General features: G+C 43.1%; 1 protein-coding gene across 1 annotated transcript in view; it reads left to right on the top strand.

The window, feature by feature from the left end:
- RGS22 (regulator of G protein signaling 22) overlaps positions 1–27,392 on the top strand; it is a 55,313-nt gene that overhangs the window by 9,815 nt on the left and 18,106 nt on the right. Inside the window, 13 exon segments of the mRNA XM_054167528.1 lie at positions 2,946–3,031; positions 3,632–3,785; positions 4,137–4,266; positions 5,319–5,871; positions 6,435–6,596; positions 7,504–7,684; positions 9,281–9,354; positions 9,895–10,000; positions 12,053–12,178; positions 13,732–13,833; positions 20,137–20,331; positions 24,509–24,601; positions 25,128–25,294. Coding sequence (XP_054023503.1) covers positions 2,946–3,031; positions 3,632–3,785; positions 4,137–4,266; positions 5,319–5,871; positions 6,435–6,596; positions 7,504–7,684; positions 9,281–9,354; positions 9,895–10,000; positions 12,053–12,178; positions 13,732–13,833; positions 20,137–20,331; positions 24,509–24,601; positions 25,128–25,294 — 2,129 coding nt within the window.

Raw genomic sequence — 27,392 nt, 5'->3', positions numbered from 1 at the left:
CATAATAGCTCTTCTTGATTTCTTATTTGCTCTCAGGATTCAGCTGAAGAAATACTGTGCTGGTGCAAGTGTGACTAACATTGCCCTCTGGGATAACCTCACGTCACTGAACCTGTGGATGGCCTTGACAAATTTAAAGCCGTTTTCCTTTTACTTACATCTTTTATCTGCTTTGGAGCAACACAGCTCCTGTATTATTTAGATTACCTTTCTCTCTTTGGACCATTTTCTGTAGATGAAGAGCATTGTGGCCTTTTGAGGAGCTGTATGCCTCAGTAGGATAATGTTGTTTCTTATTTTTCCTGCCCCCTTTATGGTTCAGGTAAGAGGTCCCTTCTCCAGTTCAGCTTGACATCCCAAAGCTGAGCTGGAACAAAACGGCCTGTAAGAGTACGCCAAAAATTGTGGCTGTAACTATCTAAGTTGAAAGAAGCCAGCTTCACTCATTGTACTAGGCTGTGACTGAACCAGTGGAAGCCATCCCAGACCAACTACATCTAGTAGGTCAGTTAAAATCAAACAGGATTTGATTATGTAGGCATCAGGTGATGCTGCTTCCTTTGCTTTGACTTTTTTCTTCACAACTGACAGTTGCTTTGGGTGTTACATTGCTACAAAAAGTCACCCTCAGTGGCCATCACTGGTCCATTACTAATGAAAATGAGGTAGGATTGGAGAATCCTAGGAGGTCTTTCAAGCTGCAGTCTGAGCTGAAACACATCTTGTCAAGAAATATACCCAGTAGTATTTTACTCTGTGTTCACCTCTCAAACTATAAGAAATTTACAGATAAGGAAATATTCCCTGCATGTGTGCATGCATGCTTGCAGATTACTGATAGGGAGGAAAATATCTTCTAATTGATACTCCAAATCAACTTGGTGTAAAATATAGTGTGAGAAAAAAACCACTTGCAGCACTGGGTAGAACTGATCACAGCTATGGAAAGTAACTGGCTGGCATCCCACATACCTGACTTGAGAGAACCCCAGCTCAGCAAAGCACTTAAGTATGTGTTTAGCTTTAATCAAGGGAAGTTAAACACATCCTTAAACTTAAACACGTGCTAAAAGCTTTGCTGGATTGGGTCCCAGCAAGACTGGGGAAGGAAGCTAACCAAGGTAACAAACCCTATTGGATTGAATGTAGCATCTTTCTCTGGGTAAGGGAAAAGAGGAGAGATTCTGTCCCTCTGGTAGGATATGCAGTTTCGTGTAGCAGCCACGTACAGATGTGAACATGTCATGAATCACTCAGACAAAAAAGTGGGCTGTGAGTCAGTAAATACATAAATACAAAATGCCAAAATAAAGAGACAATCTTCTGCATTTGAAAAAAGCTTTGTCAGCTACCCAAAAGAGGCAGACACTGTGTGGTGGGGAGTAATTAGTCTCCATCTCCACAAATTACACTCTATGAGCCACTGCCAACATAAGCTTTCCATATTTTGAAATATTTTCTTCTCTCTAAATGAAACCACCCACTTTCTGAGTAATTCAGATATTTTTGAATCCCCTACAGATATAGATGAGGCAGAAATAACCCTTGTCCCTAATGGAATATTAGCTCATGGAAAGAACATTAAGCATCCAATCTGCATAAACTGATTATTTGATAGAGCGAGTACCACCCATCCTTGCCCAAAGTTTGCCTGCTTTTATGCACAAGGGGAGTGACTGAATTCTTCATAATCACCAGCCTCACCTCCACTAAAAGGAGAAATGCACCTCAGATCCATAAACCAGGTCATCCCCTAAGGGTGGAAAAAGCCTGTTCTTAAAAACCCCCAAAACCTTAAACCAAATGTGCTGTGTGTCACTGCTGAGGGAGGCAGCTGTGGATCATTGTGGTCCACAGGCTTGCTCTCTGCAAGAGCTAGGCATGGTTCTTTGGCTCTGTGTAGCTTGCTGCTTGGTCTGGTTTTAGCTTGGCTGCAGCTGAGTCCCAGCAGGCCACTTACAACAGAGGTGTTTTCTCCTTCCCCTCTGGGTGGGCAAGGAGGAAAGGAGCTGGGAAAGCTGAAATGTCAGCTGAGATAAGGACGATTTACTGCTCTATTGCAGGGATGTCAGGTTACACAAAGGGGAAGCAAAAAAAAAAACAGGCAAAAAGGTACCAGAGTACACAGCAGATAGAGGCACGAATAAACCGCCCCTGCAGCACAAACTGGAGCAGAAGGGGGTGAACCCCAGCCCAGAAACTGGGGAAAAGAACAAAAAACCCAGAGGAGGGAACTTTTCAAACTACAGAACATCCCACAAGTCTCATAAACCCCGGGCAGCCCCTTCCCTGCCACGCAGTGAGCATGGTGTAGAACACAGGATCCAGCTCTGTGTCACTGGGGAAGCAGCCTTCTTGTAGGATCCCTTCAGGTATGGAAAGGCAAGTCTAAGGTCCCACCTGGAGTCTTTTCTTGTGAGCATCTAATTTGCACTTGGTATTGTACAATTAAAGCATCTTTCATGCACATGTTATTTCTGAAGATGAACCAAATCATGGATGTTTTAAAAGTGCTCAGGTTTACACATTTTTAGCTGTTAATCACCGAATCACAGAATGTTGGAGGTTGAAAGGGACCTCCAGAGATCACAGAATCATAGAATCAACAAGGGTGGAAAAGACCTCAAAGATCATCAAGTCCAACCTGTCACCCAAGGCCTCATGACTACTAGACCATGGTACCAAGTGCCACATCCAATCCCCTCTTGAACACCTCCAGGGAGATCATCAAGTCCAACTCCTCTGCCAAAAGCAGGATCACCTAGGAAAGCAAGTGAACTCAATTGTCCCAGCAAGATTAAGGCTGAACTGGATAAGAGAGGTGATGTTCTATGTCTTCCTGAAGTAATGCTTCGGTAGAAGGGGGATGGAGGGAGCCAATGATGTGGCAAACAAACCAGGAAAGCCAAGAATGCTGCCAGTCTCTGGTATTTCTGTTTCAGCAGTACCTTGATCGAGAGCAAGCAATGCAGTGGATTAAGGAAGAAAGGCTTCCAGCATTTCTAGAGAGTGACTGCTACTTTGAATACAGGTACTGCAATCTCCTCTGCTGCCTTTCAGCTCTAAAGTTGTACGCTTTGGTCTTCTGGATAATTCCTCTTGACAGTACTCAATGTTTTCTCCCACCTCTAGTCCTGTTTGTTTAATTTTAGTGACCTGGATGAAGTAAAAACAGAGATTTTTTTTCACTTGTTGATCAATACTTTGAAGTCCTCACGCAGCAGCCAGCTGAACACGATAGCCCAGCTGTCATCACTGCCATGACACTGCTGCTGGATGACTGCTGGTACCAGGAACAGGAACTGTAGTGCCTGGTGGTGATAGGGGGGTTCTGCGGTTTGGGACAATAGTTCTGTTTTAGTCATCAGAATGTTCAAAAGCTCCTTGGTGTGGCTTGGGACTGCATAGATACACACAAGATCACCCTGACAGAAATCAGTTCTGCTGGCAAAGCTTGTTAGTGCACAGCAGGCTACCACCTGTAAAGCTGCTGGACTATGGAATTGCAATGCTGGCAATTTATTTTCAGTTCAGCCCTGTCTTTTGATTACCTGTTCTAGGTCAAAAACCAACTGTTTCTTTGATTAAAAACTAAAATTAACTATTTTCTTGTCTCAATGTTTGATTTCAGGCTAGCTAAACTGATATCACAGGTGGAATGGAGCAAGACTGGCATTAATTTCATTATTGATAATGACTATTATCCTTGGAAAAGGAAGCAAGACCCAGGTTTTCCTCATCTTGAGGAGGATGACTCTTTGTTGACTCTGAAGAGGTTTGGCCAGGTAAAATCAACATGGTTAGTGAATGCACTGGGTTAAACTATTGTAATTGAGTACACAACCTCATTGCACAACTGATTCTCTGAATATCCCTTACTTCCAGAGCTTTTTAGAGAAGGTTATAGTATGTTATGGAAGAAGGTTCATGGGTTGTGATACAGCTTAAACAGAAGCTGTTAGAAGCATGCTCAGGTACTGCCATAGAGCTGTCTTCCCTGGGAACTGTCATTACAGAAACCTACACAAGCAGATTACACAAGATGACTGCAGAGTAAGCCCTCTGTTGTCAGAAGCACTGCAATAAATGGAGAAACTTGACTTATTCTGCCATGTTTCTGTTCCTATGCCAAACAGAGTGAATCCAGGAATACTACAGATACATTTCTGGATCCTGTAGATCCTGGTCAAACTCAGGATACTCAGTGTTTGCCTGGGCAGCATGAGAAAGAGAGCCTTCTGGGTAAGTGAGAGAGGCTCAGCCACAGTATTTATAACACAACTCTGCAAGAAAAGGTGTTCCAAGTAACTGCTGTTAGCTCCACTTATTACCTTCTGAGTATCACATGTTATCTTAGGCTTCAGATGGGGATTGGTTTCTTTCCATAGCCACAACCTGACCTAGCCATTACCTGACCTAGTAGCCAGGTAATTTAGGGATAACAGAAGCCTCTTTTCTTACATATTTCCATCTCCTAGATATCTGTATACTCCACCTGAGGGTTTGGGTTTGTTTTGGTTTTCCACTTGATATATTTTGAAAGGCTTTCTTGCCTAGATTCTTTGGCTAGTTGATAATGTATGATTTGTGTGGCAGCCACAGGGACATGTTTTAGTGTTGACCCTTCAGTGTCAGGTTGAGGTTTGGACTGGGTGATCTTGGAGGTCTCTTCCAACAAGCCACATTCTGTGATTCTCTGATTGTTAGATGTTTCCAGAACCTTTGCCATAATCGTTTGATTGCTGTCCTGTGTGTGTCAAGGTCTTACCCAATTGACAGAGGCCTGTTGAATGCTCTAGTCTTTTGCAATAACCAACATAAGTAGACAGAGAATCATCACTTACTGGCTGCTACAGGCTTAAACAAAAACCAGTCCCATGACATACTGGGATTTTGATCAAACTATACTCAAATGCTCAGGAAGAAACCAGGCTGTGTGGCACAGGTGTTTTAACTAATGCTGAAGAGCCTGGATGTTCAGCTGAGTAAATAATTGTCTCCATAGGAAGCTGTTCCTGAACTCTGCTGCCCTGCTGGAATTCAGCAGAGGATGAGTTTCAGAGCCATGGGGCTGGGTTTCTAGCCAGCTAGTGACAGCAGAAACATCTCTGCCATTCTCTGCTCTGCTGTGTGATGTGGTCTGACTCTTCCACAGCAGCACCATCAAATATGCTGCATTTTTCACATTGGAAATGTTGATGTACAAGAAAGCAGTCCAGAATGAAAAGGGATCAATGATCTTTTCTGATTTCATGCAGAAGCAGGCTCGCTCTCTGAGGGGTGCCATCAGCAGAGTTTCCTTTCCCCTTCAAGGCCAGTGTCACCAAAAGCTGACATCATCAAGGAGAGATCCAGAGAAGATGTGGAAGATTTTTTTGTGGCCATTACTGAATCTCCTTCCCACAATCAATTAAGAGTTTATCTAGATCCAAAATGGGACAATGTACCAAAAGAAGAAAATGGACAGGAAACCACAAGTTTGACAGCAAAAACCTTCCTACCAGCTCATGTTCAGTCTGTAAGGAAGGAAGCTGTTTCAGAACTGACCCAGCAGACAGCTGCTGACATCAGGAGTGATGTGGATTTTCACAAACATCCTGAAGCATTTAAACATGAGTTAGCAAGTAATGAATTTGCTCATGGAACTGAAGAAGATACTGAAGAAGTTAGCCTGAGATCAGGTTCTGAAAGTGATGGGGCTGAGAGCAGGGCTGCCTGGTGTGTTAGTCACAGGACTTATGACACAGGCAGCAGACACCAGTTTGAAAGATTCAAGAAATTCATCAAAGGAACACTTGGGGAAAGGTACTGGTGGCTCTGGATGGATATTGAAAGACTAAAGGCTCTTAGGGACACTGCAAGGCAGCAAAGGTACTTCCCATTATTTAACAGTTATTCCCATTGTTTTAATACTTGTAGCCCAGCTGGATCAATGCAGGTGTGGGCAATAAATGGTAATCTTTGAATAGAGCAGACACAATTAATCATGAGTGTCCTTGCAAGGTAAGTCAGGAATGACTCTGCTTAAACTGACAAAACTCTTTTAGAAGGGTCATGTTTGCGAAGCTGAGATTAAGTCAGAAGCACCATAGTATCTGAGCTTGGTTAGAAAGAGATGTGGAGAAATAGTTGGCAAGAGAAAGACAAGAAAAAAGAAAACAACTTAATGTTCAAGTAGGGCATTCAGTCTGACTAACTTCTCTGCTGAACATTCAGTCTGACTGCTCTACTGGACTCAGCTTGTCTCTCCCAAGGCACTGTGCAGTTGCTCTTGCAGACACAACCTGTCTCTAATTTGTGGGAAAATTGTTTTGGCTTCTGCTCTTTGCAATGAGAACCATGTTCATGCCAGCAGTTTAAGCAGTATGATGAGCTGTACTTGGTTCTGTGTAGTATCTGATACATGCTTGTGTGATTGATTTTGTTGACTCAAGGCACCTCAGCAAGATGAAAACACTGTATCTGCTGAGCAGTGGAGACTATTGCCTCAGCTCAGAAGTGTTGCTCAGACTGAATCTGCTGCATGGAGATCAGTGGAATATAAATCATTTGAGATGGATTCAGCCTGAAGTAGTGAAACCTCTGCTTCTTTACTGGTATGGAAATAGGAATAGGAACTAAGATTCTGTTGTCTAACAAATGTCCCTTTTTTGGATAAGCCTATCAGATTTATTTCATCTCTCTTAGCCCATTGCAATTGTGGGAAGCAATGTCATTGTAAATGCTAGCAGATGTTGACTCTGAATTTTCAGTTGAGCCTAAAGTAAACTGCAGTCTGCTGAGAGGCCAGGTAGATCTGCCCTTGTTATTTTACTGCCAGAACTTCAGAGCTACTTTGTGTGTAGCTGCCTTGGATACCATTCAACTAAACTTGAGGCTTCAGGGTAGAGAAACCCCTCCAGGTACAGAAGGTTAATTCTGTCCTAACCTATTCCCCACATTGCTCTTCTCAGGTTTCTGAGGATGCTCTGTGTATACATCTATGTGGAATTTGACCCTGAGACTTTACTGTTCCATGTCTGTCATACAAAACGCCTTTTACATACTGACAGCTTAATTGAGGATGCAAAGTCTAACCTGCTTCCAAAACATAAGCTGAATTTTGGCTCCCTGAGGGAGGTCAACGAGTTGCAGGCATCAGCAAATACCTGCAGCTATGAACTTTGCTATGGTGCCTCATGAGAGCTGTGCTCTATGTCCTGTGACCTGCAGTCCTTAGCTGTAGGATGGATGGGGCAGGCCCTGCTGCAGAACTCATACAAAAGCAGCTATGTAGTGGTGCAAAATTGCAACTGAAGTTCACTCATTTGTGACTTAGGTTTTGCTTTGCACTCTTCCAGTTCTGAACCCAGCTTTAGCACTAACTGATTTTTGATTCTAGGCATGCATAGCACCACATCTTGACACCACAAACACCATCCTGGGGAAAAAGAAGCCAAACAGCCCAGTATTGCTTGGGCTGGGAAAGTCCTACTTATTAGCTTTTTTTTTGTTCTTTCTCAGGGGTCCCAGATTTTGTGTCACTCATTCAACAGCAATAGAAACTGCCAGTGCAAAACTGAAGCTCTGGCACACGTGCCAGCAAAGACCAAGGGTGGACATTGATCCTTTCCCACAAATAGCATCATTAGTACCATGGACACCTAAGTCTTGCATGCCAGGGATACTGCCATCCCTTCCTCAGGTAGGTAGGGTTGCAGTGTTGAAAACCAAAGCCTTGTCCCATCAAAACTAATGACAAAATTCCCTGAACTCAATGAAACAAAAATTTGGTGCTTGGTTGTTAGGAAGCTGATCACAGAATCACAAGAATGGTAGAGGTTGGAAGGGACCTCTGGCCATCATCTAGTTCACCCCTTCTACCAGAGCAGGTTAACCTAGAGCAGGATCACATCCAGGTGGGTTTTGAATATATCCTGAGAAGGAGACACCACAGCCTTTCTGGGCAGCCTATTCCAAGCTGCACTCAAGATAAGGAAGTTTTTCCTCAGGTGGAACTTCCTGTTTTCTAGTCTGTGCCCATTGCCCCTCACCCTGCTGCTTGGCATCACTGAAAAGAGTCTGGCCTCATCCTGTTGACACCTGCCCTTTAGATAAGCATTGATCAGATCCCCTCTCAGTCTTCTCTTTTCCAGGCTAAACAGCCCCATGTCCCTCAGCCTTTCCTTATAAAAGAGATGCTTCAGTCCCCTAACCATCTTTGCAGTCCTCTTCTGGAGTCTCTTCAGTAGTTTCCCATCCCTCTTGAACTAGGAATCCCAGATCTGAACACGGTACTCCAGCTGTGACCTCATCAGGGCAGAGTAGAGGGGGAGGAGGAGAGCCACACAACACTTGCAGGTGGCTACTTTGGTTTTGGCTCTTTTCTTCCCTGAAATCCAGGTTTTGAGAGGCAATGAAAGTTGCAGCTTTTCAAGAAGCTCAATGCTAAGCTTCAGCACAGAAGGCACTTGGAGAATGTGACATGAGGCTGTGGTTCCAGTATCAAGAACAGGATGGGCTGTGCCACACCAGTTTCTCTTGATTTGAATTGGATAGTTTTGGACTACAGTGCTATTTTTAAAATGGAAAGAATGGAGGGGAAATAGTGGGACAGAGCTCCTGTTCAGAAGAAGCTGGGCTCAGGAGCCAGATTCCTGCTGATGACAACAGGAATGGAAGCCAGAATCAGTTCCCTTTTTAACAGAGACTGCTTCTGGCTTCACAAGGTGTGTGAATGACCCAGGATTAGCTGCAGGCCAAGTAGACAGGAACTAGCTAAGTTGCAAGAACTTAGAAAGAGCAGCAGCTCTGGGTGAATTACTGAGGGCACTCTGAATGCAGCTGATGTCTCTAAAACACCACAGAATGATTTTGTTCAAATCAGTCAGTGATGGTGTGGCAGGATGCCCCCTTTCTCTCCTAGTCTGAGTGATTGTATCTGATAGGGTGAGCTACAGCTTGCTCAGATGCTCACCCCTCTGGCATGTCTGTAATTCTGTACAAAGTCACATATTTCTGCCTCTTAAAAATGCAGCTGTAAAGCTGTGGTGTGCTGAAGAATCTTGCAGGATATCCAGGGAAGCTTTTTGCAATTTGTGGGTTTATAGATTGTGTTTGACAAAGAAAAATAGTCCTGCAAACCCTTGAATGGTTTTTGAGATGTTCATGAGCACATGTTAAGAAATGGCACAGGTGGGAAACCCAGCAGAATGGCCTGATTTGTCTTTACTTCTCTTAGAAAAATAGAACAAACTCAACAACTTTATTAAAACAAGCTACACCAAATTTCTCTTTAAAGATATCATCAGGATTCTCACCAACCCTGCCATCAGATCAGAGCTCCCCAAGGGATATTTCAAGCAGCAGAATGTGGTAAGTACAGCAGCCCCTTTATGGATCTTTCTGTACACCAATGTACCACAAATCTTGATGAGAGGCTTTGAGATTCTGCTGGTTTCATTCATACTTTCCTTGAGGACAATAATCTGCTGAGCTGAAGCACAGTTACGCTACAGACTGCATGCATGCCTGGTAAGTTTCTCATTTGTTTGTGCCACAACACAAAAGGATTTGTATCTCCAGTTGTTTCAGCCTCTCTTGTGCTACTGTTGATATTCTTTACATACATTTGCAGCCTTTCCCCTGTCTCTGGTGCTGTGGCAGTGACTTCCACATGAGGTCTGTTGGAACAGGTTGGACTTGATGATCCTTGGGGTCTCTTCCAACCTTAGTTACTGTGATAAAAATGTTCCTCTACATTTTTCACATTTATTACTCCTTTTCCCTCTGCTGTTCACCATGGCACACTACTCTCTCCTGCCTCTTCTTAGTTGTTTGCTTTATTAACTTTCCTAGGTTTGTGTTTTGTTTTCTTGAATATGTGTTTCAAATGTTGTTTGTTTGTGGATTCAGGCCAGAGTCAATGAGCAGAGACATGATTCGTTGCTTAGGTTTAGAGGACACCGAAGTCTCAGGATACCAGGGTCAGAGAAAGTACACCTATGCTGAGCTGCTCTCAGTAAGTACCACTTGACAATACCAGTTATTTGGGATCCTGGTGTAAAACACTTTACTCTGTAGTATGGAAGAGAAAGCAGTCACAGTGTTGGGGAAGAACTGGTCCAATTATGTGACTGTCAATGCCTTCTGCAGAGGTACAACCAGAACGTCAGCATTTGCTGTGTGCTGTCACCTATTTGCTAGGAAATCATGGCATGTACAAGGGCTTATTTTCACCAGAAAGTGTTGATCTTCTCCATGGTGACCGTGTGTTCAGTTGGCTGCTATGGGAAACTCATTGGAGAAATGGAAATGCTTCAGTGGAATTGTTGTCTGGGAAAGTAGAGCAGGCTTAGAGTGAACTGCATCTGCCCCCCGAGTCATTGAAGTAGTCACATTTGTAAGAAGCAAATGCTTCACTTGTGCAGTTCCTCCTTATTGCTTGTGTACTTCAGTCTTGTATTTCCTGAATTACTGCCTGCTAAGCAGGCCTTCCATCCAGCAAACCTCAGGAGGAACAGGCTGCACAGCAGAGCGTTTTCTCAGTAACTGTTAAAATGCTGACAAATTGACTTTGTGAGATGTCAAGACCTGGCAATTTAAAATATATCCAAAACTCTCTCATTTGTGGAATGGTCTTAAAACAGCCTACTGTTTCCTGTGGCTATTAATACCCATGGCCTCACAACTCAAAAAGCCCCCCACACTGTGGAATGTGGGCCCCTTCACACACACATGGTGTCTGCTGGTCACTTGAGCGCAGAGAATCATACAGTCATAGAGAATGGGTTGGGAGTGACCTCCAAAGGTCACCTAGATGTTCACCAAGAACATCCTCCACTAGATCAGGTTGCCCAGAGCCTTGTCCAGTCTGCCCCTGAATATCTCCAGGGATAGGGCCTCCACTACCTCCCTGGGCAACCTGTTGCAGTGTTCCAGCACCTTCGTGATGCAGAACTTGTTCCAGAGACCCTCTGCAGCCTTCTCTTTTACCTCAAAATCATACTTTGCTTATCACTTTGTTACAATACTTTTACTTCTCTGTTAATTTTGACAGAGGAAAAGGTTAGTCTTTGCACTTAGGGGACACTTGCAGGCAGAAATTTATATTCAGGAGACGCTCCTGCCATGAACTAGTGGTTTTTACACACCTTCCTCATGCAGAATTTCTCTCTGGCCAGGGCACTTACAGGGCTAGGCTGGAACTTGGGGTCTGATCCCCACAATTTGCCATTGCAAATCTGATGCAGAGGGGAATGCAGGGATTCATAGTTTAACTTTGTACTGGGGAGGAGTATCTTCTCTGCCTCAGGAGTCTGGCTTCTGCTTGCCCTTCTCTATCCCTCTCACTGTTTGGAAAGAAGCTGGTTGTTAGCCACCACACTCATCTGCTCCCACTTTGCTGTCAGAGATAGCAAGTAAGCTGAAGTTTCTCTCTTGTGATTATCAGAAGCCAATTTACCACTTTGTAACCTCCTCTGGCTTGTCTGTGGGCACTGTCAAAATGGGTGTCTTCTTCCTCAAACACTTAGGGGCTGGCCACATTAAAGAGCATGGATTTCTTGCTTCCTAAAATGCTCATGACTTTGTTGCTGATGTCAGTGGTGTAACCCCAGAAGACATATCTTTTGTTCCATGGTAGTTAATTGTTTTGAGGCTTGACCAAATAACCACTTGTTAACTTGCCTTAATTCAAACCTCAGTAGCCTGAGCTGAGACAACTTTTGACATTGAAATGCTGTGGTTTAGTATGTTTGGGATTGCCCAGCTTCAGAGCTAAAGAGTCAATGACAGAATTAAGGCTAGGATTGTTTTTCTGTTTCAAGTATTGAGGAACCTCCTAAGAGATGCTGTGGTCGTTTTGCTTCTCTGTGCACCTTCAGCCACCAGACTTGTTCCATTGGCTGTGAATATTTAATGGGAAAATGCTATGGAGAGCTGTGATCAGTTGCATGGGGTCTAGTTTCTTGAGATGAAGATGCTGATTGAGCACACTGCATGGCCCTCCATGGTATTTGAAAATGCAAAAGCCTGTTACTCATTGCTGAATAACTATCTTCTATTTGTCCAGGGGAACAGTGCTGCTGGCAGTGTTGTCTTGGGGGGATCAAGAATGGAAAGCATGCTGCAGTCTCTTTATTTGGAGAACAGGGCAGGCTACCACTTCACACAGTTCTGTGAGAAATCAGGGAATAAGGTATGAGGATTTTCCTACCCCATGATAATTTAGTCCACAGTTGAGTGAATGCCAAGTTACAGAGAGCAGCCAGACTGAAAAAAAAAAATGTAGAAAGAAAGATTGATGACTGAATGAATTATTACTGGTGAGCCTCCAATCCCTCAACAACAATAAACTGTTCATGTGTATATTCAAACTAATGACGGGTCTTAACCAAGCTGTCAGATCCTAACTGTCTTAAACCCATTGGAAAGCTGATTGTACCATCAGGGATTAAAACAAAAAAATAAGAAAAGAATAACCATTTTCAGAAAGAGCCTTTCACTTGGCAGGAAAAATGAGGTCTCAACCCATCAACCCCCCTTTTTTTTTTAAACCATGGAAAATGCATGATGCTATTACTCATGATAATCTGCCTGCTGCTTGCTGCTTGGGTTAGTGGTGTCCAAAATCTCCAATGTTTTAAAAACCACCTTCTGCTTCCACGAAGCTCCTTGGATTTCTGAGAAGTGTAACACCATTGCTGCTCTGCAGGCAGCAGAGCCATCAGTCATTGCTGGGTGTGAGTTTTGGATTGATGGGAACCACTCACAAACCTGAGCCAGCGTCTAGTGAATTTGCAGGAGAACTGAGTCTTGAGGGAAGATCTGAATGCAATCAAGCTGCCTATCTGTTTCACCACTGGCACAACCCAGAGTCCAGCAGCAGTAGCTAGAAATGCCTTTGGCTGCCAGAAGGCAAGAGCCAGTCTTTCCAAAGCTGAATGCCTTCAGCTAAAAATGTTAGATGTGCATAGATAGAAATCTAAACAGCAGCAAATTATTTTTCCATGGGAGACAGGCACCCACCCACATGTCCTCCAGGTCTGCAGGTGCCAGGCTCCTTTGGAATATTATTTCCTTAAGGTTTTGTCTACAGCTGTGGAGCCTGTTTCACTCACATGCCAGGTCTGGCAGGCCACCTTTTGAAGCAAAGTTTCCTGTCCCTATCTTTTTGGAACACTTTCTTTATTGGCCAGTGGTGAGGGTTTCAGGGTATTTTTAAAGATCCAAATCTCATAGGCATGTGATTAAAACAGAGGATGTAGGGAAGTCTCCTTCTTCTGAAAGATCTTTTGATGTTTGTTTGAATTGATGAAATGGAGCCAGGACTGAGAAACCCACACAGTAACCATATAATGGTGGTCCTAGTGACAAAGTCAAGTGCACAGTATTCAATTGTTCTGGTTACTGCTGCATCACACAAATTCTGCATGTCCATTATCAGCATCTCTACTGCTGGCATTATGCCAGTGAAATGTGGCTACCCTCCAAATGTTAACTACAATGCTAATGCTTTGAATGGTCAATTATGCATAAAGGATACAATAAAAGATACAGCATCACAGTGATGATGCCATTAAATATCTTGTCCTCCTGCCAGTATGCAACAGAATATTAAATCCATCTTAAATTGAGCTTGATTTATGATGACTCCAAGGAGCTAAGTAATTACTTGCCTTGGAAAGTCAGCCTTTGTGCTAAAGCTGTGCTGTTTGGGTAGCAATAACTTACAGCATTTTTCATCTCTAGTTGTGGAAGAACAGCGTGTACTTCTGGTTTGACCTGCAGGCATATCAGCAGCTTTTCTACCAAGAAACTCTTCATCCTTTTAAAATATGCAAGCAAGCTCAAGTAAGTTGTAAATAATCTGTTTTCCCTTCACAAATACATTTGTTCAGTGTAAAGACTGAAAAGAAGATAGAAAGCAGGAAAGTTTCCAAATCTTGACAACCCTCACCAAAGTATATCTGGGATGTGGACAGTAAAAGAAGTTCTTTGGATTGTTTCCACAAAGTTTCTTGATTTAAATGTTAAACATGCAGAGTTTGATTTCTAGGCTCAGTTTGATCTGCTATGCTCAATTTACCTAATCTCCCCTTTGCTACTCTGTCACATTTGGAAACTGCTGCTTAGCATTAACATCAAAGAGAACATATTTTAATAAATCATTTAATGCTCTTGTACCTTTCCTTCCACCTCTTGTGTGGAGTAGAATTGCAGGTCTCACAGTCCAGACCTCTGATAGGTCCAAAGTCCAAACATTGGTCCTAAAATCAGATCTTAATCATCAGTCCTGTTTTTCTTTTTCTGATTGTCAGGGCATCATTATGCTCTTTTCACAGTCATCATCCCCATTTTGGATCTGTAGACCCTCAGTTACTGATATGTCCTATAAATAAGCTTTCTTAATTAACCATGCATGTTAATCAAACAGGAAATAAACCAAATGTGAACTGGTAAATGGGTGAAATGGGTGCTGGTGGCTGTCACTGACTGCAGAAGGGTCTGATATTGCTTGGGAAGGAGGCTGCAGCAGTGTGATCTCATTAGAATAACTCCAAGCAACTTTTAAAACGACTCTGTGAAGCTTTAGTCTGTGTTCTGCTGCAGATCTTGTGTAGGAGTAGATCCTCTCTGCCTATTCTGGTACAGGCTGTGACAGAGCACAGGCTGCTTCACATGGTGGTGGAACAAATACCTGCAGAGAGCAGGGAGCAGTGATCTCTTCCTGTGGCTCACGTTACTGAGCATCTGGACTGCCTTAAATTTGTCGTCTTGTCCTGCTTGGAGGTTTTATTAAGACAAAGAATTTTGCATATTTGTCCAGAATTCTCAGCTGAATCAGTGTTATTTGTACAGAAACTCCAAGCAGAGGCCAAGGCATGGATTCCTCCCCCTCTCCTGTGAACTTGAGCTGCTGCCCTATTTAGTGGCTTTTCCTTCCATCTCTACTCGTGGCCCAAGGCTGAGAGCCACTGACTCTCTCCCATCTCTGCCCAGGCCCATTTGTGGCTAGGGACCCCACTCACAGCAGGTGTGTAAGTTAACCATATCTAGACCATGTCTTCATTTTCCACTATGCTTTGTTGTAGGTCATGGTTCATGAGGGTTTTTGGTTTGGTTTCTGGACTTGAACATCTCTGCTGTGAAAAAAGGTTGAGAGCCCTGGAACTGTTTAGTCTGGAGAAAAGAAAGCTGAGGGGGGATCTGATCATTGTTCTATAAATATCTGAGGGGTGGGTGTCAGGATGAAGGTGATGGTCTCTTTTGGGTGGTGCCCAGTGACAGGACAAGGGACAATGAGTGCAAACTGGAACACAGGAGGTTCCACCTCAACATGAGGAGACACTTCTTTATGGTGAGAGTGACAGAGCCCTGGAGCAGGCTGCCCAGAGAGGTTGTAGAGTTTCCTTCTCTGGAGACTTTCAAAACGTGCTTGGATGTGTTCCTCTGTGACCTCCCCTGGGTGATCCTGCTCTGGCAGGAGGGTTGGACTAAATGATCTCTAGAGGTCCCTTCCAACCTCTGCCATTCTGTGATTCTTTCCACCCCATCTTAAACTCTTTCTGCAGTGGTTGCAGGGCTGAGAATTGAGGCTCAGGCTTTATTTGCCTGTCTCATTTCCAGTGCTGGCCTGCTGGTGCCAGCAGAACATCGTACATCAGGCACTTGCAGAGAGCTGCAAACACAGAGCCATTAAAGTAAATACATCAGACCCAAGTATGTGAAACTGTTCCATTAGCATAACTAACAGCTGAAATGTAACCTAACAAATCAACACATGTGCTGCAACATTTGGTATCATTCTCAAGCTTGCCTTTTAAGGCTGCACAAAAATGATTCTTGTTTTCATTGGAACACAGCAAAGAGTCAAGCTGCATCCAATCTGCAGGGTCTGCTTATGGAAGAGATGCCTCCCCAGATTCTGTGCTCACCTTTGGCACAATGAGATAGTCATTCCATACACTCCTGGGAGAATGTGGATCAGATTTGCACAACACGTTGTGGTGTACATGTTGCTATTTGTTACAGTGAGAGACATCCAGAGTATTCTGCATCTGTTCTGCCTGCCTCCTGTTGGGAACCAGAGCAAACCTGGATTGCTGCGTATCTGCTACTCATTGTTTCAGTTGTTAGGCATTTTTATCTCAGCTTTATGACAGAGTAAGAAAATACATTCCAAGGTGCATATTCATTCATCCAGGGAAAGGAACTGCAGTGAGAATTATATCTGATGGACAAGAGAAGCAAGGAGTAGTGGACATCATCCAGGAATGTGGATACAAATACAGGGATAGGAGTGCAAAAGAAATTGGGAAAGAAAAGCAATAAAGAAACACAGTGTAGTTTTCAATAAAAAATGGTTTTGAGTTAGAAAATGCCATCCAGGTATGGGAATCACAATGTTTTAGCAGCAGAATCAGTTCAGATAAAGGTAGCTGTCATTGTGACCCTGCAGGGTAGTGTCATGTGTAAGGCAGACACAAGAGTTGTGTTAGAGGGAAGTGATGACAGCAGTTAAGGCAGTTTGGCCTTTCCATTTAAGATCAGCCAGTGCATTGCATTCTGCCATCAAATGATTCTGCCAAGCAGCTGCACAAGTTTGTTTAGATCAGAGCAAGCTCCACACCTTTGGGCAGCAAAACAAAGCACTTGGACTTCAACCTTTTTTGTTTTGTGCTTCACTCAAGTAGCTGTGAGATTGCTTACCAAGGCCTCCTCATCAGGGGATGGGTGCACTCCAAACCCCAAAGCTCAAACAATCCTTGATTTGCGAAATCATGGATGACATCAAAGATTTAATCTGAATTTTCACAGCATTTCTGACTGCAGGTTCAAGCCATTAAAAGTAATTTCAACATACAAACTCTGACCAAATTTCCAGATATGGTTTTGGGTTCAGTCTCTCTCTTATTCCAATACATTTATAGGAAAATATATAGCTGACAGGAAAATTCTGTGTGTTTTACGAAAGGAGCAGCTGAAGAATGGTGTGCATTTGATAGCACATGCTGAAGAGTTTTGTATGAATTCCATAACCTTTAACTTCATTTAATGTAATTTTTCCTTTTTGGCCCTTTAGGAGATTGGCAAATAAACAGTTTCACTATCCCACCCAGTTTCAGAAAACTACAAGGCTTCCACAACAGGGGAGTCAAAACAGGCCATGAATACTCCTTTTTAAAGGATGCAGTGTATTTTCCCCCAGGATCTTGCTAAATTCATTGCTCCAGTGTTGAAGGATGTGAACACAGACACTTGCCCTCCTTTCTGGCATGCCTAGAACTCTCTGCAGTTGGCTTTCCTGCAGTCTTTGTATTCAGATCAATGCAGATCTGTGGACACAACTGAACCTTTAGCAAGAGACAGTGAGATGAAAGCTCCTCATTTCACTACCTGCAAGTAGCATCACAAAGTGGTAGTGATGTTATCTTCTCACTTGGTGGGTCAAATACCACAGAATGGATTCCTAAAAGAACTTAAGAAAAATGAGAGAATCATCCTAAAGCCTCAGACACTCTAAATCCTTCCAAAGTGAGGAAGCTGTCTGTAATGGTTTGGTTTTTTTACAGAAGGATCTGGTCCTGTGAGTTTGGAAAAGTGCACACCTCCAGCTTGCTTACCCACTTCTGCTTCACAAGTATGACCAGCTCTTGCTCTTGTTCCTGGGAAAAAAATCTGTATCATGTTCCAGTTTTGCATGTGAAATTCTGCAGGGCCGGGGGCAGTTCTGCAGGTGCAGCAGCCTGCAAAGGCAGTCCCTACTGTGGCAGCATGTTCTGAGAGTGTTTATGTGAGCAGATTGGCAACAGGGTTTGGCCAGAGCTTTCTTAGTCTAGGCAATTTCTGACTCTGTAGGCTATTTTTTGTCAGCAGTGAAGAAGAATAGCAAATGTACTCATGAGGCCATTTCACACAAGATCTTGATGGAAGGGCTACACCCAAGAATCTTGTGGGGTGTACAATCACAAACAATCTGATTTTGGTTTTGAAGCTATGCTAGAAATGATCAGCCATTTAAGGCATTGTGTCAAATGTGCACTAAAATACTGGGGACCTCCTTTGGACCCTTCTCACCAATGCACTGATCCCTTGTGTGTTTTTATGCATCATAAGAGGTGGAGGAATGTAACAAAACAGCTAACCCCTCTTCTTATACCACATCCTTGTATCATTGGTCTGGTCCTTTCTCCTTTGGCTGTTCTGTGTGTTAAACGATTGGCATCAGGGTGAAACTTTACCACTGTTAGGGTTCTTCAAAATAACTTTCATATTTTTAAATCACTTTTGATCTAAAAACCCTTTGCACTGTGAGGGTGCCAGAGCCCTGGAGCAAGGCTGCCAGGAGAGGTTGTGGAGTCTCCTTCTCCGGAGACTTTCAAAACCCACCTGGATGTGTTCCTGTGTGAGCCATCCTGGGTGATTCTGCTCTGGCAGGGGGGTTGGGCTGGGTGATCTCTAGAGGTCCCTTCCAACCCCTGCCATTTGTGAGTCTGTGCACTGCTGTCTCTGCTAAATGTAAATGTATTTAGCAATTTGCTGAGAAGGACATAATTTAGGGTAAATGTGGTCTTGTTCTTCAGCTAGGACTCTTCCTGTGGATGTCCTCATTCCTTGTTGTTGCTGTTACACATGGGAGCCTTTATTGCACTGATAACATGGGCCACAATAGCCACAAAGCATCTTTATATCTTTATTTTCAATTATTTAGATCTATCTGAAAAGGGAGTGGAATCCTGGTAATCATTGCAAGTTCTAAGTGTAGGGATGTCAGCCATCATAGCACTGTATTGCTTGGTGACCTCATAGCAGGAGAGTCTCAAGGATCTGTTTCAAACTCTTAAGGTTCAAAATAATGGGAATGTAGTCTGGCACTGTTGCTGTTGGAAAGAAAGAGCCTAATAAATCAGAATTTCATTTAAAACAAACAGAGACAATTCTTTAATGTACTCAAACGTTCTCCCACTGTGCTAGAACTCTAAACACCGCAGGGTTTTATTAGTGCCTGAACACAGAGTAACTGGGGGATTTTTGTCCATCTGCTAGTTACAGCTGGATTTTAGCAATGTAAGGAGGAGAACTATCAGAGACCTGCATTCTTCCTTGTCAAAACTATGATAATAAATAGTGAGGATGGGCTCCTTAGTTCCATGCAAGAGAGGAGTTCTGATTTCAGCTGCTAATCAGCTCCCCTGCCCATATGTTTGAAAATTAGTTAGACTTTGACAGCATGGAGAAAAGGTTTATGGCTACATGAAATTTATTACAGCAGCATCTTTTTTCAGTTGAGTCCCTAGCTGTGCTCACAACATCATCTATTGGAAGGATATTCTGGAATATCTTCTTCTAAGATATTCCTTTACAAAAAAAAGGGAGAGAAGTTTTTATTTATGAAACATTAGAGAAAAAAATAATCTAAGAATTTGACTTCAGGAACCATTTGAAAAAGAAAAAACCCTCAACATTTGAAATACAAAAGATATTTACTCTGTGCTTCAGGAATGAACTCGTGAGAAGGAAACATTCTGCAGGTTCAGCTCTCTTCTGGCTGTACATGCTGAATGGCAAACTCTCTGTGCTTCATAAAATACCATCCTGTGATCCTTGCTTTGGGAAGGAGCTAGGCTTCAGCTGTTCACTGCCATCTCTCTGCTATGGATTCTCTGTGGGGAGGGTTCTGGTCAATGTCACAGTGCCCTGCATGGGCATCTCTATGCACAGAATGAAATCTTAGGATTTGTCATGACATCAAACCTGAAGTTTGCAAATCCCCAGGTGTTGAGAAGAGGTAAGACTCCTTCACAAGCTGGCCCAGAACGTGTCCTGCAAACAGCAATGCAATTCCATGACAAGTGATGTTGCTGTAAGGGTTGGGGTTATCTGAACCTAACAATCAGCCAAATATCTCCAAGCCATGCTTACATGAAACACTATTTTGTGATCTAAACTTAGGAGTAAAAGCAGCAGAGAGGTCAGTCAGTGCAATAACTGAACTTGGGACAAAATAGTCATATTGGTAAACCCAGGGTAGATGTAATCAGCTATCTGTTCAGAATATACAGCAGGGCACTGCATTCATTCTCTCCTTCAATGGGCTTGTGACCACTGGAATGGATGGTGGCTGAGGAACAGTTCTCTTCTGTTTTATTGTAGTTCCTTTATGCAACCTACATTGCCCCATCTGCCAGTATGGACATTGGACTTCACCAGAGTCAGAAAAACATGATTTATCAGAAAATTGACCCAGCCTTTGAGGACCTTTTTGACCCAGCAGAAAAATATGTTCTCACCATTCTGCTAGAGCCATGGATGAAGATGATGGAAGCAGACAAAGACACTTATGGAAAGGTAACTGTTCTGGATGACACCATGAAAAAGTCCTGTCAGGGGAGAAAATCAAAGCAGCCTTCACGTGCAATCCTGTTACATTTCTAGTCAGGAAGGAAGAAGTATTATGGGATGTTTTGCTCACCCACTCCTTTCTAGGCCTCTGCATGGAGTAGGCTGCGCTTTCTGTGGAGAGCAGACTTCCCACCTGAAAGGAAGGTGCAGGCTCCATAGATCCCTTGGTCTGTGAATCAGGGAGGAATGCCTCTGGCCAGGGCATAATCTTGGTTTGCATTCAGGAAGTGTCCTGTTCCTGCAGTCTTACCATTGATCAAAAGCACTTTCCTTGTGATGACTTGCTCAGAAACCTTCTGTGTTTTCAGTCATAAGCACAAAATAAGCTGTACAGTGTCGGCACAGGGATGCCATGTCCATACCGATTGTAGAAAGTATTTGTTGGTGGTTAGGATTCAAGTGCAGCTACTGCTGAGAATAAGAGAAAATGTGATAAAGTGGTCCAGCTGCATTTGCCCCAAACACTTCTTGATAGCTGTGCTGCCTGTAAAGGCAAACTGTGCCCTGCAGACTCACTGGAGGAGGTATCTTGGTGTGCTCAGTTCTAATCTCAGAAAGGCCTTGAAGGCTGGAACTCAGCAAGGTCATGGAGGTCAGAGGAGATGCCTGCAATCCTGACTGCTTTTGACAAATAAGAACAAGAAATGGAGGCAGTGGTTGATGCTATGCTGCTCTTCTCTTTGTAAACTTTCCTACAACTTGCCATGTGTAGGTCAGACTTTTGCATACAAGGCTTTAACATCTCTTTCTTGGACATGGAAGGAGAAACTTACAATGGTGAATGAGGAGTTGGAGGGCAGGGTGCAAATTCTTGTTCTTGTTTTGCTCCACTCTGACCTTAGATGAAGCATCTCCATTCTTACAGGAAACATCATCACTTACTGCTGATACAGCTGTCAGCAAGTGATGAGAATATGCAGACATTGCCCCCTCAGAAGATTGTGAAATCCTTTTGTGGAAATTTTGTAGTGCAGTGTGGTTCTGTTACTATATCATACAGGCAGGTATGCACAACTAGGAGAGCAGATACTTAAAATCAAAGCTGAGGAGAGTCTTTTGAGCCTGTTAGGTGGTGGTCAGTATTAAACATGTAAGAACAGAGTATAAGAACAGAAAAAAAACCCACACAGCATCGTGGTCAGCTTCAGCACTTTGCTGCTGAGGGGGTTCATGAAGCAGAGGCTTTATCCACATTTTGGTGTTTATAGTCTTTAATGAGGATTATTTCCCCATGGATTTGTGTCAATGTGTCTTCAGTAATTTCCTGTCTTCAACCTGCCCGTAGCAGTGTGTTCCATAGCTTAATCATGTAACAGGAGCTGAAAAGGTAAAAAAAGCTTATATTGGTTTGTTTGCAATCCCCTCCCTGATAACCTCACGCCAAGCCCTAGTTTTACATGTCATGGCAAACAGGGCACAATTGGTAAGGTCCTATTCTCAATGTTATGTTCTTACATGTTTCTGTTCTATCTCACTCCATTTTGAAACTCAAGAGTCCCTGACTCTGACCTCTCCTGCTAGGGAAGGAGCTCAATACCTTTGTTCCACTCATCAGCCTCATCTGTGTTTGCTGTTTTACCTTCTTTTGATGAGATGCACGCAGTACTCAAGATCTGCTGCGCTGAGGATTATTCAGTGGCAGAATCACGTTTTCTGTTTTGATCTTTGTTTCTTTCCTAATTGTTCCTATGATTCTAATTGCCTTTTACTCCTGGTGAACTTTGAGTGGCTGTGCAAACTGTAAGGTGATAGCCATCTGCAATGATTCCAGGATCTCTTTACTAAGTAATAACAACTAATGGAAAGTCCTAATTTGGAGCTCCCTGGAATGATTTCATGTTTATTGCCAATGAATTCCGCTACCCTTTTATCACGCAGATGCTAAAGAGTCCCGAAATCCTGCAGCTCTTTACAGTCAGTTTAATCTTCTCCTCTGTGGATTCATTTTGCAGACTTTGTTGCCTCCTTACTCACCTCCTTTTCCAGATAATTTCTGAATGTTTAAAACAACAACCTTAGCGCAGATCCCTGTGAGACTGCGATAGGAACCCCACCCCGTAGCTGAAGTTATTTCTTTATCTTGTGTTCTCTACCTTCTAACTAATTCACAAAGGAGCCTTCCCTCTCATCCTGTGATAACTGAATTTCATTAAGAAACTTTGAAAGTCTGAACACCACAGAAATTTCTAAACTGAAATGTGCTCAGCCAAACCCAGCTGCAAAATGTCCTCTTTGATTTCAGCAGCTTTCCTGAGCTTTTGGGAACACAATTTTTTGCTGTTTCAGCTATAATTGTTTGTGAGCTGCAGAACACCTTGTAACTGATAGATGTTTTCAGTCATCTGAAATTCCATTTCTCTCAGATGAGCTTTGCAGTCTCTGCTGGATGCATGTTGCCCGTGTGTTGTCAATACTGATTGTCTAGGGTCGATATCATCATTTCGTATATACAGCACTCCACTTCTGAGCACTCTCTGAAGGCAGCATTCTGTTGTCACTGCTTCTAGCGATGCAAGAATTCCCCCAGAGCAAGAACTGCAAACACAACCTTTTTCTCTGCCTTAATGCAGTTGATCCCTGCCGGAGTTAACCACGATCATTCAGGCTGGATTGTCCTTTCAGCTCAATGTCGCTTTGCTTTGCACGTGCTGCTACACGCACACTTCTCCCTGCCCTAATGATGCAAACATCTTACCCGGAGCACGAAAAACCAGACCTAACCCTTTTAAGCGCACAATGCGACCATTTGTAAAGAGCTATAACACAGAGACACAAACCGACCTGTTGTAGGAGGCACTAGAGTCTCTTTGTGCTAGGTGCAGGCTGATGCTTAGGCACACTCCTTCCCAGCACAGACAAGCTCTGCTTCGTATTTTATTTAGTCCCTGGCTCTACCCTTCCCCTTTGTTCTACAGTACAACAGGATCCATTTGGCCCATAATGAAACGAGAATTAGGTGAGTCCACAATAGCTTCTCTGGGACAGGGTCAGTGTGTATCTGTCTTTTTTTATCTTTAAACGAAACGATTTTCTTTTTCTTGCTGACTGCCATCCTGCCTCCGGCGGCTTTCTCTTTAAACTTCAGGGGAAATGTTCTGAATTATTTCCTATTTACTTTTAAACTTTGAAAGGAAAGAACCCCCCCAAAGCACGTTAGAACAGTGGAAGACAGGTCCACTGAGCCCGAAGGCATTCAGCTAACAGGGCGATTAGGGTGGCATTCGCATTTAGACAAAGGAGTGATGAATAGTGATCGAAAAACTCCCTTGTCTCTCTTGCATAAAAACTCTTGCCTGGTAACACCACAGCTTTCTAACCTTTGTGATGAGCTCGCTGATCAGTGTAATGCATTGGTTCGGTTTTGCTAAATATCCTAACCCTGCAATGCAATGGCTTAGGTAGCTGAGAGGGGCAGCAAACTATGCCTTGTGCAGTTGCTGCTTGTTTGCACGTTGCACGGAGAACCACTCCACTTGTACATTTAAGGTTTCTAAGGAAGTTTTAGGCTGTCAATACTTCATGAGTTCTAATCATCCACAATTTATTACTTTAAAGCATTGTCTGCTATAAAACTGAGGAAGGGGATGAGACTGAAGGTCTGAAAGCTTTCACCTTGATTGCTTAAACACTTAAACTATTTCTTGTCTGAAATTTTCATTTCTGGAACTCTGTGGCACTCTCTTTTTTTTTGGCATTTCCTAGGGAAAGTCACAATTTTAAGACCTGTTTTTCTACTTCTTAGTGGTGCTTTGGCATACAATTTGCTGGTATAGAAGGTCAGGTAAGTGGCACAACATACACAATATACAAAATATATTATACACATGAAATAATGCAGCATATATATATTTAAATACAAAGTTCTTTTCTCAAAGATATAATCAGGTTCTTTAGTGGTGTTCTGTAGAAATCCACATGTGATGCTGCACAGATCTGAAAACTTTGTTCTACAAGAACTTTGAATTATTTGTCAGAAGGATGTGACTTCTAGGGTCTCCTAAACATTAGTCTGATTACTGGCAAACATCTTCTCTATCTCCTGTCACTGGCAAGTTGCCCACCCAGTTCCCCATCTGTCTATAATGTGCACTGTAGGGATGACCTAAGATATTATTTTTATTAGGTGGAGTTGGTGGAAGAAGCTCAACAGCTGGACTCTGTGTACTTTAGAAAGCTCCAGGCTTTGCATCACAAGAGTAGTTCCAAGAAGGATGAGGTAAGACAAGTACCTACTAACACAAACAAACTCTCTTTCTGTCAGACAGGGTTAACACTTTGAGTCTCCACAACGAAAGCCAAGCTACAGGTCAGTCTGGAGGAGCAAGCAGCCTAATTTCTACCATTCATTTTGGGGAATGATTGACAAGCAATGTGTTAATGACAGACAGGTCTGTCAGTTGCGTCCACATCAGACCACTCTATGATTGAAATCAATAGGACAGTTTCCACTAGTCTGTGGAATGTATTTTGGGCCCTTAATCCTGTGTAAATACCTCCATTTCAAGTAAATTAGAGAGAGATACTTGTTTATTTGATTAGAGAACCTGCACATACTGGTGTGTTTGAAGCAAACAGAAAAATAAAGCTAATTAAGAGCTGGAGCCTTTAACTCAACTTGTTTTCTCAGCAATCAAAAAGCTGTTTTGCAGAGACAGAAGTTGTTTAATGCAAGGATTAATAGACTGAGCAAAAAATAGAGATGAAAAAAGCAGCTAAGCAAGTGAAACAATTTCTTCCCTCAGAGTGCTGTGGCTGACACTGGTGTGCTGCCCTGCCTTGGTGCTCTCAAAGAAGATCAGCACTCAGGTCAAGTTCCCAAAGAGCTGGCAGGTCCTAAACTATCTGACCTGATCCATGACAAAGAGAAGCTGGAGCAGTTCCGGGCTTTCCTCAGCAAGCGTTCTGCTGGGTATGTTTCTTTACTGTCATTCTTTTACCCATTTCTAAGTTCAGAGCCTTTGCTGGGATTTGGGCTATCTGGATTTCCATTTTCTTTTCCCCAAATGCCTGTGTGCATACTTACAAAATACACGTGCACATTTCAGACAACTGAACCATCTTAGCATTTTTGGGGGGGAAATTATCCTGTCATAACATGTTTGCATTACAGTTCTGCTTTCAGTTTCTGCTTTGATTAGTGGCAAACCCCCGAGTAGAGCAATTAGCCTGTAATGAGTAAAAACTTCTCGTTTTCAGTACAGATTCAATTTAGGACAATTTAAAAATGTAAAGCTGGATGTCATAAAAAAGTACAAATAGAAGACAGCCACATTATTCTCACAGTGTGAGAGCAACCACAGCTTTGTGTTTGCACTGATCTGAACAAAATTAAGTGCTGGCTTCTAGCAGATATAGCTTGTGCAGGGCTTTGGGAAAAGGGAACCCATTTGCTTAAAAGTCTAGCAGAAGTAAATGTGAGCTTGCCTCCTTTCTTTTCCCCCCTTTCTTTTCCCCCCTTTCTTTTCCCCCCTTTCTTTTCCCCCCTTTCTTTTCCCCCCTTTCTTTTCCCCCCTTTCTTTTCCCCCCTTTCTTTTCCCCCCTTTCTTTTCCCCCCTTTCTTTTCCCCCCTTTCTTTTCCCCCCTTTCTTTTCCCCCCTTTCTTTTCCCCCCTTTCTTTTCCCCCCTTTCTTTTCCCCCCTTTCTTTTCCCCCCTTTCTTTTCCCCCCTTTCTTTTCCCCCCTTTCTTTTCCCCCCTTTCTTTTCCCCCCTTTCTTTTCCCCCCTTTCTTTTCCCCCCTTTCTTTTCCCCCCTTTCTTTTCCCCCCTTTCTTTTCCCCCCTTTCTTTTCCCCCCTTTCTTTTCCCTTCTCCCCAAGCCCCACACTAATCTCCACCCTGTTTTAGGAAAAGAGAAATATACTTTAAAAGTAAATGCTAGCAAGTCCTTAAATTGTCACTTCCTTCCTTTAAGCTGGGCTCCTCTGAGCTGATGCTTTACACATTGCCTGTTGCTTTTAGTCAAGCATTTCTATCATTTATCTGATACTGGTCAGCTTTTACAGAGTGTTCAGAGATGGGCATCTAGTGAAGGATTCCTCTGGCCAAGACTCAATGCCATCACCTCTGCTTATTGTCATAGGTTGCCCTTGTAGTCAGAGAGAGAAATAGACACTTCTGGACACAATTCTTCTAATTCTGAAGGTAGCATCTAAGCCAAGTTTGAAAGGATCATTCCTCATGATGACTATTTCTGCTCACTGACTACAAAAAGCTTGCAGGCGCTGAGTTCAGATGGAAATTCTTCCACTGTGGGTGCCTATGGTCCAGTGACTTCTGAGTTAGTTGTCTAGGCCAGTGGTCTCCAAACTGCTGTGCTTGTGCACCCCATCACTAAGAATTTTTTGGCATGCACCCTCAGTATATGTGTATTTGTTTCTTTATAAATTATATTCACATGCCACTGAAGTTCTAATGTTTTCCTCCTGCTTCCCAATGAATGTCTGGCGCAACCCCTGGGCAAATGGTAGGCATCAGGCACTGGCTAGGATGGGGTTCTGAGCAGGTACACTGAGTCATCTCTGGGACTTCCTGCCTCTGTGTTAATCACTGACAAGTCCCATCGTAAGTGACAGAGCCAGGAAGAGAAATGTTTCATTTCTGTTGAATTTGTCTTTTGTAAGCATTCATAATGAAGTAAAACATTTTTAAAAGTCATAAAATTGGAGCTGGGTTCAGAGCTAGTAACTCTAAAGTCCAGCTGCCATGCTACAGTAAAGATGCTCAATGCTGCTATGAGTGGAAGGGATCCTAGAACTACTGCAAGCTGGAACATTCCAGCAAAAGCCCAACAAAGGCATCATTAGCCTCCTCAACAAAACTTAGGGTTCTGTTATTGCCCAGTTGTAGGTGATTCAGGTTTCAGGAAGGACAGGCTACTGAGTGCCTGGGCACAAATCCTGGTAAGAAACTGACCCAAGCTTTGTTAAATAACCAGGGTCCGTTCACACGATTGCAGGACAACCTGCGTCACCTTGGGTCAGTCGGTTGCCACTTGTTCAGTCTTGGTAGC

The sequence above is a fragment of the Dryobates pubescens genome, chromosome 14 (genome assembly GCF_014839835.1).
Source record: "Dryobates pubescens isolate bDryPub1 chromosome 14, bDryPub1.pri, whole genome shotgun sequence".
Taxonomy (NCBI): domain Eukaryota; kingdom Metazoa; phylum Chordata; class Aves; order Piciformes; family Picidae; genus Dryobates; species Dryobates pubescens.
This window is presented reverse-complemented; position numbering and strand designations above follow the sequence as displayed.